This window comes from Pseudophryne corroboree, chromosome 6 (genome assembly GCF_028390025.1).
Source record: "Pseudophryne corroboree isolate aPseCor3 chromosome 6, aPseCor3.hap2, whole genome shotgun sequence".
NCBI lineage: Eukaryota > Metazoa > Chordata > Amphibia > Anura > Myobatrachidae > Pseudophryne > Pseudophryne corroboree.
In genome coordinates, this window is record NC_086449.1 from 142,729,889 (window position 1) to 142,746,132 (window position 16,244).

General features: G+C 42.5%; 1 protein-coding gene across 5 annotated transcripts in view; it reads left to right on the forward strand.

Moving 5' to 3' along the window:
* The window catches only part of LOC134936738 (5'-nucleotidase domain-containing protein 4-like), a 165,539-nt gene that overhangs the window by 86,345 nt on the left and 62,950 nt on the right, over nucleotides 1-16,244 (forward strand). For all 5 annotated transcript variants that reach the window (XM_063931953.1, XM_063931955.1, XM_063931952.1 and 2 more), the window contains 3 exons: nucleotides 14,039-14,130; nucleotides 14,230-14,287; nucleotides 15,506-15,599. In XM_063931953.1, the coding sequence (XP_063788023.1) occupies nucleotides 14,039-14,130; nucleotides 14,230-14,287; nucleotides 15,506-15,599 (244 nt within the window). The remainder of the gene's footprint in view (nucleotides 1-14,038; nucleotides 14,131-14,229; nucleotides 14,288-15,505; nucleotides 15,600-16,244) is intronic.

Consider the following 16,244-nt stretch of genomic DNA (forward strand, 5'->3'; position numbering starts at 1 on the left):
CTTCTAATTTTGTACAGTTTCTCCTAATCCGTTTGAATTGTCCTAGGGGGATGTTCTTGAGCCAGTTTCTGTGATGTGCACTGCTGTTTAGAATGTAGCTGTTTACATCCACACTTTTCTGAAAGGTTTTGGTATGAATGGTAGAATTTTCTATGAATATTGTTATGTCTAAGAAGTTCACTGTTGATTTGCTGTGTTCTGTGGTGAAAATTAAATTGTTATTGTTCGCATTAATGTATGTGAGAAACTCTAGTAGTCTGTCTTCTGTACCTCGCCAGATAAAGAGCACGTCATCTATGTATCTTCGCCATAGGACCAGGTTTGCTCCAAAATCATGCTCGCACCAGATGTTGTTGTCCTCCCAGTGGCTCATGAATAAATTAGCATAGCTTGGAGCAAACCTGGTCCCCATAGCTGTACCTTTAGTCTGTCTATAGTATGTGTCGTTGAACCAGAAATAATTGTGTTCTAGAATGAACCTTATGCAATCTATTATAAATGTTGTTTGTCTGGAGTCCAAATTTTCGTCTGAAGATAAGAAATGTTTTGTTGCTGATAATCCTTGTTCTTGGTTTATTACTGTGTATAAGGAGGTGACATCGCTTGTACATATCCAATATTCGTCTGACCAGATTACATCTTTCAGTGTTCTGATTATATCCGTAGTGTCCTTAATGTATGATTGTTGTATTTTCACATATGTTTGTAGGTATGAGTCTATGTATTGTGATAGGTTTGATGTGAGAGAGCCTATTCCCGATATAATCGGTCGTCCTGGAGGGTTGTGTCTATCTTTATGTACTTTAGGTAAGTAGTAAAAGACTGGGAGTATGGGGTTGGCATTATGTATGTAGTCATGTTCCTTTTTGTTGAGAATTCCTTTGTCTATACCTTCTTTTAGAAGCCTGTCCAAGTTTTTTTTGTATTTAGTGGTGGGATCTTGCGTGAGTGTCTCATATGTCTCTTTGTCACTCAAAATTCTGAGCGATTCGCTGATATATGCCTCCTTATCCAGTAATACGATCCCCCCCCCTTTGTCTGCTGGTTTTACCACTAATTGTTGGTTATCGCTGAGGTCCTTTAGTGCATTTTTTTCAGTTTTGGTCAGATTGAGTGTCATCGGTCTTGTTTCCATTCTGTCTATGTCTCTGGTTACCAAATGTTCAAATGTATTGATAAGTGAACCTCTCATGTGTTGTGGGTAAAATGTGGAATTTGGTTTTAGATCTGTATGTTTGTATGTCCTGTCTGCATCTTTATGTTCATTGAGTGTGATAGGTCCTTTACTGTAGTATTTGGCAAGTGTCAATTTCCTTGTAAATTTGTGTAAATCAAGGTAGGTTTCAAATTTGTTCAACTGTTTAGTCGGTGCAAATTTTAAGCCTTTATTCAGTACAGAAATATGTTCCTTACTTAAGGTTACTTTGCTCAAGTTGAATATGCCTTTACTTTCTACTTCTGGTTGTTGTATCTTTTGTGTCTCCCTATTTCTTCCACCTCTACATCCTCGTCTAGTTCTATTAGTTTTCGTTTGTTTGGTGTTGTTGTTTTTTGATTGCAGGACTTGAGTCCTGCATTCTTTCCTAAAAAATGGTCTGCACATGTTTCTTGTATTACTGGTTCGTTGGATAATGTTTCTTTCTCAGTGTTGGATTAGTAGAATTAATTTATATTATATTCATCATCCATATCCAATACCAGAATATAGGAGCAAAAAGGTGGTTTCCCTGCTATACACATTTTCCAATCACAATATAATTTACATATAGCCATTTAGTATCTTTAATCACTTAGAATAGAATCAATTGGGTTATGTAACAACTCTATAGACACAATTGTATCCAGCAACACAGAGAAAGGAGAAAAAAATGGACACTCCCATTATGATGTCACGAACTATGGGCATAAAAAGCCCTCAATCAAGATGGTAGACACGGACTCCCTGAGGAAGACCCAGACGGGTCGATACGCGTTGGAGAGAAAAAAGCATATCATCACACCATCACACCTACAAAAAGCTACAAGACCGAGAAGACTATCCGGACGGAACATCACTGCACAGATCGGTGATCCCGTGAAGAGAAAACGAAGCCGCGCGGCTGAAAGGGAACAGACCTACAAGCAGAGCGCCGAGAGAGAAGACCGGAGGAAGAAAGAAAAGAACGGGATCAAGCACAGGAGAATAAGGTATCTGACCCCGCAGGAGGGAAGGTTCACGACGGACAGTCCCCTTGTGGGTCCCGAAGTTAGTGTACCTTCCCCCCAGTGGCATGACCGCGTCCCCCCGTCAGTAGCAGTCGGCAGACACCTGTGAGTGCAGGCGCCTCCGGCCGACTATAACGGGGAGAACTAGCGGGGAGTCCGGGGTTTCTTTATACCTTATCCCTGAACACCTTATCCCACTGATACCAACGTTGGGGTACCCCGCAGCATCGCAGCATCAAAATTAAGATCTTGCCTCCACTGGGATACACATTATTATTAGCACTGGGCTAAATTTGGAAATTGAACATTGCCTTTTTTTCCGGATAATCTACCTTATCTGTAGTTTACCTAATAACCAGTCACAACAAGGTGGAAAAGAGGTGGGACGCCACACTCTATTTCACACCAGACATTTGAAATTTTTCAATATATACTTTTCAAATCTTTTTATTCACGTTCTTCCCAAAGTTTTTTTCAACACTGTACAGGTGCAGGAAGATTTTTCCTGACCTGTTATCATTTTGGACATATAGTTACCTGAAATAAAAGGTGTTTTTTTGTTTTTGTTTTTGTATTTTCCTTCATTTTCATTTATATATACTTTTCTTTTTTCAAAAGAATAAATGTCAATTTAATTTTTATCCAAACAGTACTGTGATTTTTCCCTTTATTCAAATCACCCATTTATTAATTTATATACACACAGGCGCAGTTGGGTAAAATTCCTTTACATATGTTAATCCTTGGAGGCATTTGGGTTTAGCCTCTCACTCGTACTGCTGCCACCTCCGTATTACCCATACAAGTGGAGCGTTGATCACATTTGCGAGAAACAGATTTTTCAAACCCAGTATCAACAGCTCCTTATATGGGTATACTTGACCTAAGAAAAGATAGAGCCAATAGGGCAGACAAAATCTTTCACAACATCAACCATACCACTACCACACATGAGAGCATAAACAAGTTCTGCGACTTATTCCTAAAACTAGAAAGATTAGCTACTAAAGAATCCAAATTATGGTGGGACAACAAAACACTTAACTGGTACTTGTCACAGAAACTGATACCAAAGGGTCTTAGAATCAAAAAAATACCAACACACAACAAAAACAATCCACAGTTTATAGACAAATGGGATACTATATTACAAGAATGCTCCATGCAACTGATTCAACTTATTGTTAGCACACATGAAAACGAACTCAAAGATCTAGAGATAGAAATAGAATCCATACAAACAGCTCTAGAAGAACATAAGGAAGAAAAAGAATTTCAAGAACTTGAAACGATATCAAAAAACAGACTAAGACGAACAGAGGAAGACATAATAGCCACCAAAGAATCAAAAATCCTAAGAGACAAAATAGGAAAGAGGAAGCCTGACAAGAGATCCATAGGCAAACAGAAACACACATCCACACTACTGAAAACACCAACAAAGACAGACACACACAGACCAAAAAAACAGTCAGAAACTACACCGGTATACAAAAGGCTAAACCTCACGTATCAACAATACATGACAAGATTACACTCAAAAAATCCCAGATTACCCGCAAACATTGCAAACAACAAAAGCAGAGAAGACACAGAATATCATTCCATTCTAGATAGCACTTCAGAGACAGACTTCTCTACATATAGCATTGAAGAAGAGATTAATTATGAACAACTAGCCAGATTATCACTTGAAAAGGGATTTCAAGTCTCAGCTCATCTAGAAGACATCTCCAACACTGAGAAAGAAACATTATCCAACGAACCAGTAATACAAGAAACATGTGCAGACCATTTTTTAGGAAAGAATGCAGGACTCAAGTCCTGCAATCAAAAAACAACAACACCAAACAAACGAAAACTAATAGAACTAGACGAGGATGTAGAGGTGGAAGAAATAGGGAGACACAAAAGATACAACAACCAGAAGTAGAAAGTAAAGGCATATTCAACTTGAGCAAAGTAACCTTAAGTAAGGAACATATTTCTGTACTGAATAAAGGCTTAAAATTTGCACCGACTAAACAGTTGAACAAATTTGAAACCTACCTTGATTTACACAAATTTACAAGGAAATTGACACTTGCCAAATACTACAGTAAAGGACCTATCACACTCAATGAACATAAAGATGCAGACAGGACATACAAACATACAGATCTAAAACCAAATTCCACATTTTACCCACAACACATGAGAGGTTCACTTATCAATACATTTGAACATTTGGTAACCAGAGACATAGACAGAATGGAAACAAGACCGATGACACTCAATCTGACCAAAACTGAAAAAAATGCACTAAAGGACCTCAGCGATAACCAACAATTAGTGGTAAAACCAGCAGACAAAGGGGGGGGGATCGTATTACTGGATAAGGAGGCATATATCAGCGAATCGCTCAGAATTTTGAGTGACAAAGAGACATATGAGACACTCACGCAAGATCCCACCACTAAATACAAAAAAAACTTGGACAGGCTTCTAAAAGAAGGTATAGACAAAGGAATTCTCAACAAAAAGGAACATGACTACATACATAATGCCAACCCCATACTCCCAGTCTTTTACTACTTACCTAAAGTACATAAAGATAGACACAACCCTCCAGGACGACCGATTATATCGGGAATAGGCTCTCTCACATCAAACCTATCACAATACATAGACTCATACCTACAAACATATGTGAAAATACAACAATCATACATTAAGGACACTACGGATATAATCAGAACACTGAAAGATGTAATCTGGTCAGACGAATATTGGATATGTACAAGCGATGTCACCTCCTTATACACAGTAATAAACCAAGAACAAGGATTATCAGCAACAAAACATTTCTTATCTTCAGACGAAAATTTGGACTCCAGACAAACAACATTTATAATAGATTGCATAAGGTTCATTCTAGAACACAATTATTTCTGGTTCAACGACACATACTATAGACAGACTAAAGGTACAGCTATGGGGACCAGGTTTGCTCCAAGCTATGCTAATTTATTCATGAGCCACTGGGAGGACAACAACATCTGGTGCGAGCATGATTTTGGAGCAAACCTGGTCCTATGGCGAAGATACATAGATGACGTGCTCTTTATCTGGCGAGGTACAGAAGACAGACTACTAGAGTTTCTCACATACATTAATGCGAACAATAACAATTTAATTTTCACCACAGAACACAGCAAATCAACAGTGAACTTCTTAGACATAACAATATTCATAGAAAATTCTACCATTCATACCAAAACCTTTCAGAAAAGTGTGGATGTAAACAGCTACATTCTAAACAGCAGTGCACATCACAGAAACTGGCTCAAGAACATCCCCCTAGGACAATTCAAACGGATTAGGAGAAACTGTACAAAATTAGAAGACTTTAGAGTCCAAGCAGAAGAGATGAAACACCAATTCATAGAGAAAGGGTATAAAAAAGACATCCTGGAGAAAGATTTAGAAGAAGCAAAAAAGTTTGATAGAAACACCCTTCTAACTTACAGAAACAAGGAAAAAACAAATGAAATTTTCAAAACAGCATTCATCACACAATACAATACCAACAACAGACAGCTAGAAAAGATCTTGTACAAACACTGGCATATCCTACTAGAAGATGACATGTTAGCTGACAAACTACCAGCAAGACCGAAGGTCATCTACAAGAGAGCACCAGACCTAAAATCTAGATTGTCACACAGCCATATGAGAAGAGTAGAAAAAACACAGACTACTATGTTAGGTCAAAAACTAAACAAAGGTTTTTTTCACTGCGGTTCTTGCAATTATTGCAAAACACAGAGAGTCAGCACAAAAAAGGTCACCAACTTCACATCCAATAAAACAGGAGAAATCTTCGATATACAAGAACACATCTCGTGTCACAGCAAAGGGGTCATTTATCTAGCCGAATGTCCATGCAAACTACAGTATGTAGGAAGAACTATAAGACCCCTCAAAACGAGAATAGCTGAACATGTCAGAAACGTAAAAAACGGCCTAGAGACACACAATTTGTCACAACATTTTAAAGACCTACACGAAAGCAACCCAACAGGCTTGAAAATAATAGGAATCAAGTTAGTCCCACCGAATTGGAGAGGAGGAGATTTTCTGAAGAAAATCAACAAAGAAGAACTAAGGTGGATGTATACATTGAAAACACTGAGACCGCAAGGCCTAAACCTAGATAATGAGGTTAGGTCAATAATTATGAACTGACCAACATATAGAATCCACCCTTTCCTCCATCGTCATGTATGTGTATGTGCATACATAACTGTATATTTGTTGTGTGTATGTGTATGCATCTAGATACATACATGGACAATAAAATTAAATGATTATTGCTAGTTTTTCAACACATTACTTTATTTGATTTAGCAGCATAATGTACATTTGAGTATCTATAATCAACACAACATGACCGACTATATCACCATCCTTACAAACAATTTATATCAACCGCCAAAAAAACCACAGAAGGGTTAACCTAGATAGTAAGAAAGAGTTCTATAGCCAAAACAATCTATTTTCCATTATGAGAATCATTTCCTATCACTATACTTTGAAAATATAATTAATTGTATTATCCATATCTTCTTACTAAATATCAGCTATTTATTTACCTGAAATCTACATTTTAATATATACTCATCTATTATTATCAATTTCATTTACTTTATTTTTCAACTTTACTATTAATTTTATTCTCACTATTATTATTATCACATTATATTTTTTTATATTTTTATTTTTGTTTTTATATTTATTTTTATTTTATTTATTTTTCATTGTTCGTTTACTACTCTTCCCAAATAATCTAAATTATTTTCATAACCCGCAACAGAATCTAAATTATTTTCATAACCCGCAACAGAAACTAAAATACAGCAACTGTCTTGCCATTGATATACAAAATACCATCATATATTACTAATTCATTATTATCAGACAAAATAATTTAAAGCTGTGTTCTTTTCATCTTCAATTCATCTAGCTCCTCTCACTTTTACCCTATCCAATTAGTAGAATTAATTTATATTATATTCATCATCCATATCCAATACCAGAATATAGGAGCAAAAAGGTGGTTTCCCTGCTATACACATTTTCCAATCACAATATAATTTACATATAGCCATTTAGTATCTATAATCACTTAGAATAGAATCAATTGGGTTATGTAACAACTCTATAGACACAATTGTATCCAGCAACACAGAGAAAGGAGAAAAAAATGGACACTCCCATTATGATGTCACGAACTATGGGCATAAAAAGCCCTCAATCAAGATGGTAGACACGGACTCCCTGAGGAAGACCCAGACGGGTCGATACGCGTTGGAGAGAAAAAAGCATATCATCACACCATCACACCTACAAAAAGCTACAAGACCGAGAAGACTATCCGGACGGAACATCACTGCACAGATCGGTGATCCCGTGAAGAGAAAACGAAGCCGCGCGGCTGAAAGGGAACAGACCTACAAGCAGAGCGCCGAGAGAGAAGACCGGAGGAAGAAAGAAAAGAACGGGATCAAGCACAGGAGAATAAGGTATCTGACCCCGCAGGAGGGAAGGTTCACGACGGACAGTCCCCTTGTGGGTCCCGAAGTTAGTGTACCTTCCCCCCAGTGGCATGACCGCGTCCCCCCGTCAGTAGCAGTCGGCAGACACCTGTGAGTGCAGGCGCCTCCGGCCGACTATAACGGGGAGAACTAGCGGGGAGTCCGGGGTTTCTTTATACCTTATCCCTGAACACCTTATCCCACTGATACCAACGTTGGGGTACCCCGCAGCATCGCAGCATCAAAATTAAGATCTTGCCTCCACTGGGATACACATTATTATTAGCACTGGGCTAAATTTGGAAATTGAACATTGCCTTTTTTTCCGGATAATCTACCTTATCTGTAGTTTACCTAATAACCAGTCACAACAAGGTGGAAAAGAGGTGGGACGCCACACTCTATTTCACACCAGACATTTGAAATTTTTCAATATATACTTTTCAAATCTTTTTATTCACGTTCTTCCCAAAGTTTTTTTCAACACTGTACAGGTGCAGGAAGATTTTTCCTGACCTGTTATCATTTTGGACATATAGTTACCTGAAATAAAAGGTGTTTTTTTGTTTTTGTTTTTGTATTTTCCTTCATTTTCATTTATATATACTTTTCTTTTTTCAAAAGAATAAATGTCAATTTAATTTTTATCCAAACAGTACTGTGATTTTTCCCTTTATTCAAATCACCCATTTATTAATTTATATACACACAGGCGCAGTTGGGTAAAATTCCTTTACATATGTTAATCCTTGGAGGCATTTGGGTTTAGCCTCTCACTCGTACTGCTGCCACCTCCGTATTACCCATACAAGTGGAGCGTTGATCACATTTGCGAGAAACTGATCTGTATGCATCTCTGCACCAGGATCGCTCCATCCGTACACTTGGTTTCAAAGCCATCATCATTATCAATGTGCATTTGTTGCAAAATATACATCTGATAACAGTAATCACATGTATGCACAACTCACCATAGCCCACATTTCCATCAGTGCGTCCTCAGGCGATTTTGCCTACATGCGAACGCATGCAGTTACATTACTTAAGCCGCAAATGGCGATAGGACTGAGTTATTTAGGACTAAAGTGTCGCCAGTGCTCGGCTCTGGAGCATGTGCACTGCAAAAACATGCAAGATATGTAAAAAACAAAACAAATGACACTCAGCAAGGATCGGCCCCTCTGTCTTTAACTTGATAGTCCGACTCAAATCTAAAAATTATTATATTACACTAGCATAAAGTAATCCGCACTGGGGAATCCCTGGTGGAAATTAGAATGTGAGCATAATAGTGTAAACCCTTCTGCATTCCTCTTGAATGTCTGCCTAGAATCAGACATGTTAGCAATGCACAATGGGGTCATTCCGAGTTGATCGCACGTACCAACTTTTTGCTGCTCGTGCGATCAACTAGACGCTGCCTATGGGGGAGTGTATTATAGCATAGCAGAGCTGCGATCGCTTGTACAGCCCTGCTATGCTAAAAATGTTTTGCGTAAAAGAAGACCAGCCCTGCAGTTACTTAACCTGTGCGATGAATTCAGCTATGAAGGTCCTGGAAATTGACGTCAGACACCCGCACTCCAAACGCCTCGACACGCCTGCATTCATCGCACGGAAAACGGTGAGTAGACGCCCTGATCCGCCTCTCGCCTGTCAATCTTGCGATCCGCCCTGCGTCCGCTTTCTTCTTTCCTGTCGTCGTTGCCCAGCAACTACAGTCGCTGAGCAACGAAGTATCTGCGCATTGCATCCGCCACGCATGCGCAGAACCGCCCCGTTTGCACCACTGCGATGAACCGCAGCGTGCGAATGGGTCGGAATGACCCCCCAATGTTATAAATGGCAATGCATTCTCATTTGTGTGTGTTTGAATAAGAATTTGCAAATAGCCCTCCATGACCGTTTTTTAAGCACCTTTACCTCCAAGACCAACCCCCTATTCCCCTGCTCATTCCCCAATCTCATCCACTGCATCTCTATAGCTATTTCCCCCTCCCCTCCCTCTTCCCAGCTCTCTACCCAGTGCATTAAACAGCACCTAATAACCAACACCCATCCCTTATTGCTACAGAGAAGATGTACTGCATAGTTGCCTACCCTCAATCATTCTGCAGGAGACTACCTGAAATAGAAGCAATCTCCCTCACTCCCTGAATAGTCCAGCAATCTCCCTGGTTATACCTTATCCTCATTATGCAGCTGTTACATTCTTGGTGGGGAAAAAAAAGAAAAGAAATTAGCGCTATATAAATTCAAATGGGATCATCAGTGCCGTTTCCCTGCATCGGGGAATATAAGGCACAATGGGGCAGATGTATTAACCTGGAGAAGGCATAAGGAAGTGATAAACCAGTGATATGTGCAAGGTGATAAAGGCACCAGCCAATCAGCTACAATATGTAAATTAACAGTTAGGATCTGATTGGCTGCTGCCTTTATCACCTTGCACTGGTTTATCACTTCCTTATGCCTTCTCCAGGTTAATACATCTGCCCCAGTGATCCCTATGGCTACATGCATTTTGTTTCTCTTAGCCACTTAGGGGTATATTCAATTAAAGTCGGATGCATTCTGACATGTATTTGTCAGAATGGATCCGACAACCCCTATTCAATCCTATCTTTTTTTTTTTTTGTCAATCCTATCTTAATTCAACTTTTTCAAGTCGAATTGAGAGGGGACGCAAAGGCGGAGAGGTGGGTGAGCCGCTGGGAGACCAGCGGGGGGACAGCCGGCAGGCATACAGGGAAGATCAGCGCTACAGTAGTGCTGCAGCAGGCTGTCACTCATCCGCCTGACCTCACGGCAGCTTCCACCCGGCAGCTTCCACCCGGCTCCAGCAACGTGCTGGAGCCAGGTGGAAGCTGCCGTGAGGTCGGGCGGCTGAGTAACATCCTGCTGTAGCGCTACTGTAGCGCTGATCTCCCCTGTATGCCCGCCGGCTGTCCCCCCATCTCCCTGCGGCTCTCCCCCCTCTCCTCCTCTGGGTCCGCATCCCAGTCCGACATCTTTTGATGTCGGACTGATATGGTCGAAAAGGGAAGCACGTGGATCGGCAGTTATTCCGCCGTTCCACGTGCTTTTCAACAAGTCGATTTCATCGACTTGTCGAAAAATTTAGGGATATATTGAATAGGTCGAATCAGGATCGTATATGGAAACTCTTGTCAAGTAGATCTCATTAACGTTGGGGCTCATTTACATTTGGATGTAAGTCATGTTTATGACACGCCTCTCAGATGTAGCAGTACACGCCCGCACTGATGGGTGTTACTTTCACATCTCCCTGACATGCTTTTTCAAAAGTATGCAAGCATGCCTCCCAACATTCAGGAAAAAGAAAAAAGGGGGCACGGCTTCAGTAAAAGGGGGCATGCTTCATGGTAATGTTTTTCGTCACTGAGGGGGCCTGCCCAGCACTCTGTGAGCTACAGGCCAAGCCCCAGTCCCTCTTGTCTCCATGCGCACAGCAGAGCAGCGAGTGACTGGCAGCCTCCTAACTGCCCCCCCCCCCATCATCACACTGCAGCCCACGCGTGGGACGATCCCAAAAAAGCGTGACTGTCCTGCAAAAATGGGGACAGTTGGGAGGTATGGGCAAGTACTGTATGATGTACTGCCCCCTCTCTGCCTTTATCATCCTTCGGCCCAAATTGGTCTTTACTCATTTGTTTTCTTACGTCTAGCTCTAGCGTGACCAGTCCTGCTTGGGAGTTCAGCTGCAGGCTGGAAATAAGGTCTGGATTCAGTGGGATGTCTGGGGAATGCTGTCATGATGCTAAATTCCTGCCTGCAGATCCCTGTAGGTTTAATATTTCTATAAATAAATCCATTGTCCAGTGGGCAGAATTCCTCTCCGTCTCCTCTGCCCTCTGAATGTCTCATTTGCTAACCTGCACCGTGGACAGCCCTCTCACCCTGACAGTTCACCTTGTGTCACCTCCGCTGGGAAAACCTTATTGCAGAACATTGATATTATAGAGGACTTCTGAGTCCTTACATACTGATGTACAGTGGTTTATGGCTGACTTAAGCTTTAAATACTTATCAGCGTGACAGGGCGTAGTCTGCAGAGCAAATTTGTGCAGATCATGAAATTACTCATTTGAAAATTATTAGTAGAAAAAAAAAAATGGGACAATAGTGCTTAATAATTCTATATATACACCGGCTGCGACTGGAAGTCTAATGTGAGTATCCATAGAAATTCTGTGTCTCATGGATCTCTGCTTTCTCGCCCCCCCCCCCCCCCCCCAGCCCTCCATCTGCTAGCGCAACTGACACCAACATACACCTAGCTAACGCTCTCGCCACCAAGAGGACTGGGGGGCAGGCATTAATTACCCGGGCATGTTGGAGGGGGCCAGTGGGGTTCTGGCCTGTGTCTGGGTCTGCTGCTGAGTGGGACAAGTCCCCCTGTGTGACTGCGGCACTCCCTGGGTGCCGGGAAAACTAAATTTTTAGGGGGAGTGTCCATGCGTCTCCGGATCTGTCCATGCCCCCTCTCAGTATCTGGGCCTGTGTTAGCTTCCGCCGGCCCTGCTCGCGCTAGGTGAAAGAGACATAGTTGAAAAATGCATCCACTCAGCATATTGTATGCATGACCCAGGGCACGCCCAGGAGATGTCTCTCTTATGAACATATACCGAGTTGAGACCCAGTAACACCCATTTCACAGATGGAGAGAAATGGCAGAGAAGAACTCAGACATACAGTACACATTCAGAGTTGCTCGATGCAGCCGCCTTGGTCTTGAGTGCAGCTCAGAATCAGACGCTTATTGTGTTTACTACGGTAGCGAGCAGCGTAGGGGATATAACACCCAGAAGAGGATGCAGCTGTTCGCTATAGTGGCCACAATGTCTGGGGGACTCCCTGAACTAGAGGGAGATCTCCCTAACGCCCGTCACAGATCCTGATCTGATGCTGACCAAGAGCAGCTGTTGTTTTGTGGTATACGAGTGACCCAACTCACCATAGCGATGACTGCATTTATAGATCTCCTAATTGTGGATAATATTATTGGTGTGATTGAGGGGCAGATTGGGATGGAAAAGCAGCCCAGGAAATTTATGGAAGCAGCCTTAATGGGGGTGTGGTCTGATGAGGGGGTGGGGTCTGTTGAGGGGGCAGGAACTCTCCTCGTAGGGTCTGATTGTACACAATTGCGGCTTTCCTTGCATCTTTTGCTACAGTTGTGTCTGTTCCAGCGGCAGATTGGGAACTAAAAGTGGCCCTGTAACATTTTGTAGAAGTTGCCCGATATGGGCAACACGAGACATAACATACTGTGTAGCCATGGCAGCATCACTGGATGGCAGAGTTGTTGTATTGCATTGATAGAATAACAGAATGAATGCGGACAATGCAGTCTACTGAGTGTGGTGGGCTGCCTGTCATGTGGGGGGTGGGGCCACATGACAACACACAAAACAGGCTTCACAGACACGTCAGCCTCCCAGGAATCTTCCTGGTGAGCCCTATGGCCAATTCGCCCCTGGTATGATTAAAGTCTACTGCTTATTGATATTTCTAATAACTAAGCTTTCCTGATGTTTAGGGGTCTATTCATGCAGCAGTGAAAAGCCCTGTTTTGCGTTATACAGGGCTTTTCTCTGCCTAGTGCAATTCACAGAGCGGGTTACCTTGGAGAAGTCTCTGACTTCTCCAGCGGTATCCCCGCTCTGTGCCTGAATCGCATCACCATACCTTTGTATGGTAAGTGTGATTCATGAAGGTGTGGAAAGCTCTGCTTTCCGCTTCTCCATGGGGTTCAGGTTTGCCACCTCAGGACGGCGTAACCTGAACTGCGGTGCGGAGATGGCAGGGAAGCTCAATGCTTCCCTGCTCTCTGCTCGGCACCTGGCTCTGGCTCCGCCCCACGACCTCCCAGCAGCCACTGCGGCTTGCCGGGAGGTCAACAAGCTGAAATGCGCAAAGGGACCCGCCGCCGGACTCCGTGCATCGCAGGGAGGGACTGCTGGAGATGACCTCACCGCAGGAGCCCCAGACACCACAGCGCATCGTCGGAAGGGTGAGTATACATGAATTGCTACTTATTACAGCTATACATCGCATCGCTTTGATGCGATGTATAGTGATAAGTAACAATTCTGTTTCCCTTAGTAACATATGTCTATACTTGTTCTGTGTAAGTCAATGGGCTGCTTCATTTAACTACCACTGATTGTGCTGCTGTAATCCATACTAATTCCCTCTATCACCATCTACACAGTAATCCTTTTTCCATTCAGGGTAGAAATCTGGAGTAAATACCCAAATAAATTCATCCAAAGAGATGACACAAAAAGGTACCATGTCCTCAACACACTCTTCAACCTGGCAGGTGAGTAATACTAGCAGTGACAGATTTGCTGTAATTAGCATTATTATAATGTATGTACCAGAGAGCCATATTGGGCATTTGTGCTTTTCCTCTCCACAGAGACTTACCTCTATGCCTGTCTGGTGGATTTCTTCACTGACTGCCCCCGATATGTAAAGTGAGTATCCTCCATCTCACACTTGTAAATCATTATAGTACATTATCTGGGCTTCAGAGAGAGTCCATGATTATTTAGGTATGTAATAAATGGTAGCTGAGCATTACCTTACTGCTGCTCCGGTTACTGGGCTTTATTACTGACTATTACAATATTAAGGCTTATTCAGCTTACCGTCGCAGCTGGCCATCGCGATGTTTCTTACCAGACTACGACTCCGGTCGCAGTGCTGTGATCACTACTGCATGTGCATTGTATTGCGAGCAACTTTGCAATTGCAATCCATGCTGAGGCCAAAAGTGTGTACACTCTGCAGTTCAGACTGAGGTTGGTTGTCCCATATTAGTAATGGTAATGGGCAGATATATTATATCTGATGTTATTATTTGGCACATGGAGGAGGCAGGGCAAGATGTATAAAGCTGGTAAATGTCATGATACATTGGAATCCCAGTTATTTATTCACCTTATCTTTCTTTCTATAGCACCAATATAAGCCTTCTGTATAATGGATCTGTACGTCCTCAGATGACTTATTGTATTGTTTGTACCAGGGGCCCATGTGCAGGCTCTGTCTGGGCTCCCTCCTCTCTAGCCGGTAGCGCTGTAGTTCTGGGCACTAGGGTCCCTAGCGATGTCCCAGAGCCTAGAGCGCATGTGCAGATCTCCAGGAAAATAGTGCAACGGCCATTTTCCCAGTGATTTGTGCAGCGCTGTTGCTGCGCCACGGGACTCCGGAGTGTAAGTATTAAAAATAATGGGTGCAGGGTGTGCAGTGTCTGCCCCCCTGGACCCCGGAGTCCCGTGTGCACCGCACACACTGCACCCATTATAAATAAGCCAGTGGTTTGTACGGGTGTACTATGGTATACCGGCGCTGGGATCCCGACCACCGGAATGCCGACAACGGTGAGAGCGCAAAAGAGCCCCCTGCAGGCTCGCCGCGCATGCCACGTTACTTATTCTCACTCCAGGGGTGCCGTGGACACCCCAAGAGGGAGAATAGTTGTCGGTATCCCGGCGCCGGTATGTAGAGTGCCGGGATATCGAGTGCCTCCCGGTTTGTACATATACTCCAGTGACTTTAGTAAATAGATGTTGTCCTAGCTTCTCTCTGTGCCTGTCAAACATTATTATTATTATTATTATTACTATTATGTCACTTGATTTGCTACTCCAGTACAAAACAATGACCACATTTGCCTAATTCCTCCGCAGCTATGACACTGGGTACCGCCATGGCAACCTGTTTATGTCCTTTAAGAGCATGTTCCAGGATGTGCGTGACGCAATGGACTATGTACATGATTCGGTAAGCGAGGTCACATACATTATCTCATTAACAGAACTGCTGGCAAAACGTCAGCTGAGGCACAATATGCAGGAGATAAGAGCATCTGCTCCCCCACGCCTTTCTGTGCTGATCCGTAATATGTACTGGGGCAGATCCCTGACAAGGCCTCTGATAATACGCCAGTCATCACATCTTTGCACTGTGTGACATCAGACCAACACCGAAATTCCCACGACAGAGAGCACATTCTCTGACCTCCCCTGCTGGGCGACGTCCTAAAAACAGGCAGAGAGAAAGTCACGGACAGCGCTAATTTTGTTTATGAACAGAACATCTAGTTTTGTTTGGCAGAGATTGTTAGGCGTGTCCTCCGAGAACAATAAATAAATCCTCAACTTTATTCAGGGACAAACTCACAGGACATTCTGGTAAAACATACTGAACTAATAGTGCTGTGCTGGATGCAATATATGAAGCAGATGACTGACTGTGCCTTGGGCCTGATGTAAACAATTCCTAGTGGACTGAGTCATGGATTTTGGTTCAGCCCACAAAATGGCTGCCTTTGTTGTGTGTGGTGTTTAGGTAATAATACCCCTTGCAGACTAGCAGCTATAACCCGGGTTATTGTACGTGAACACACAGCAACCCAGGATTTTGCAT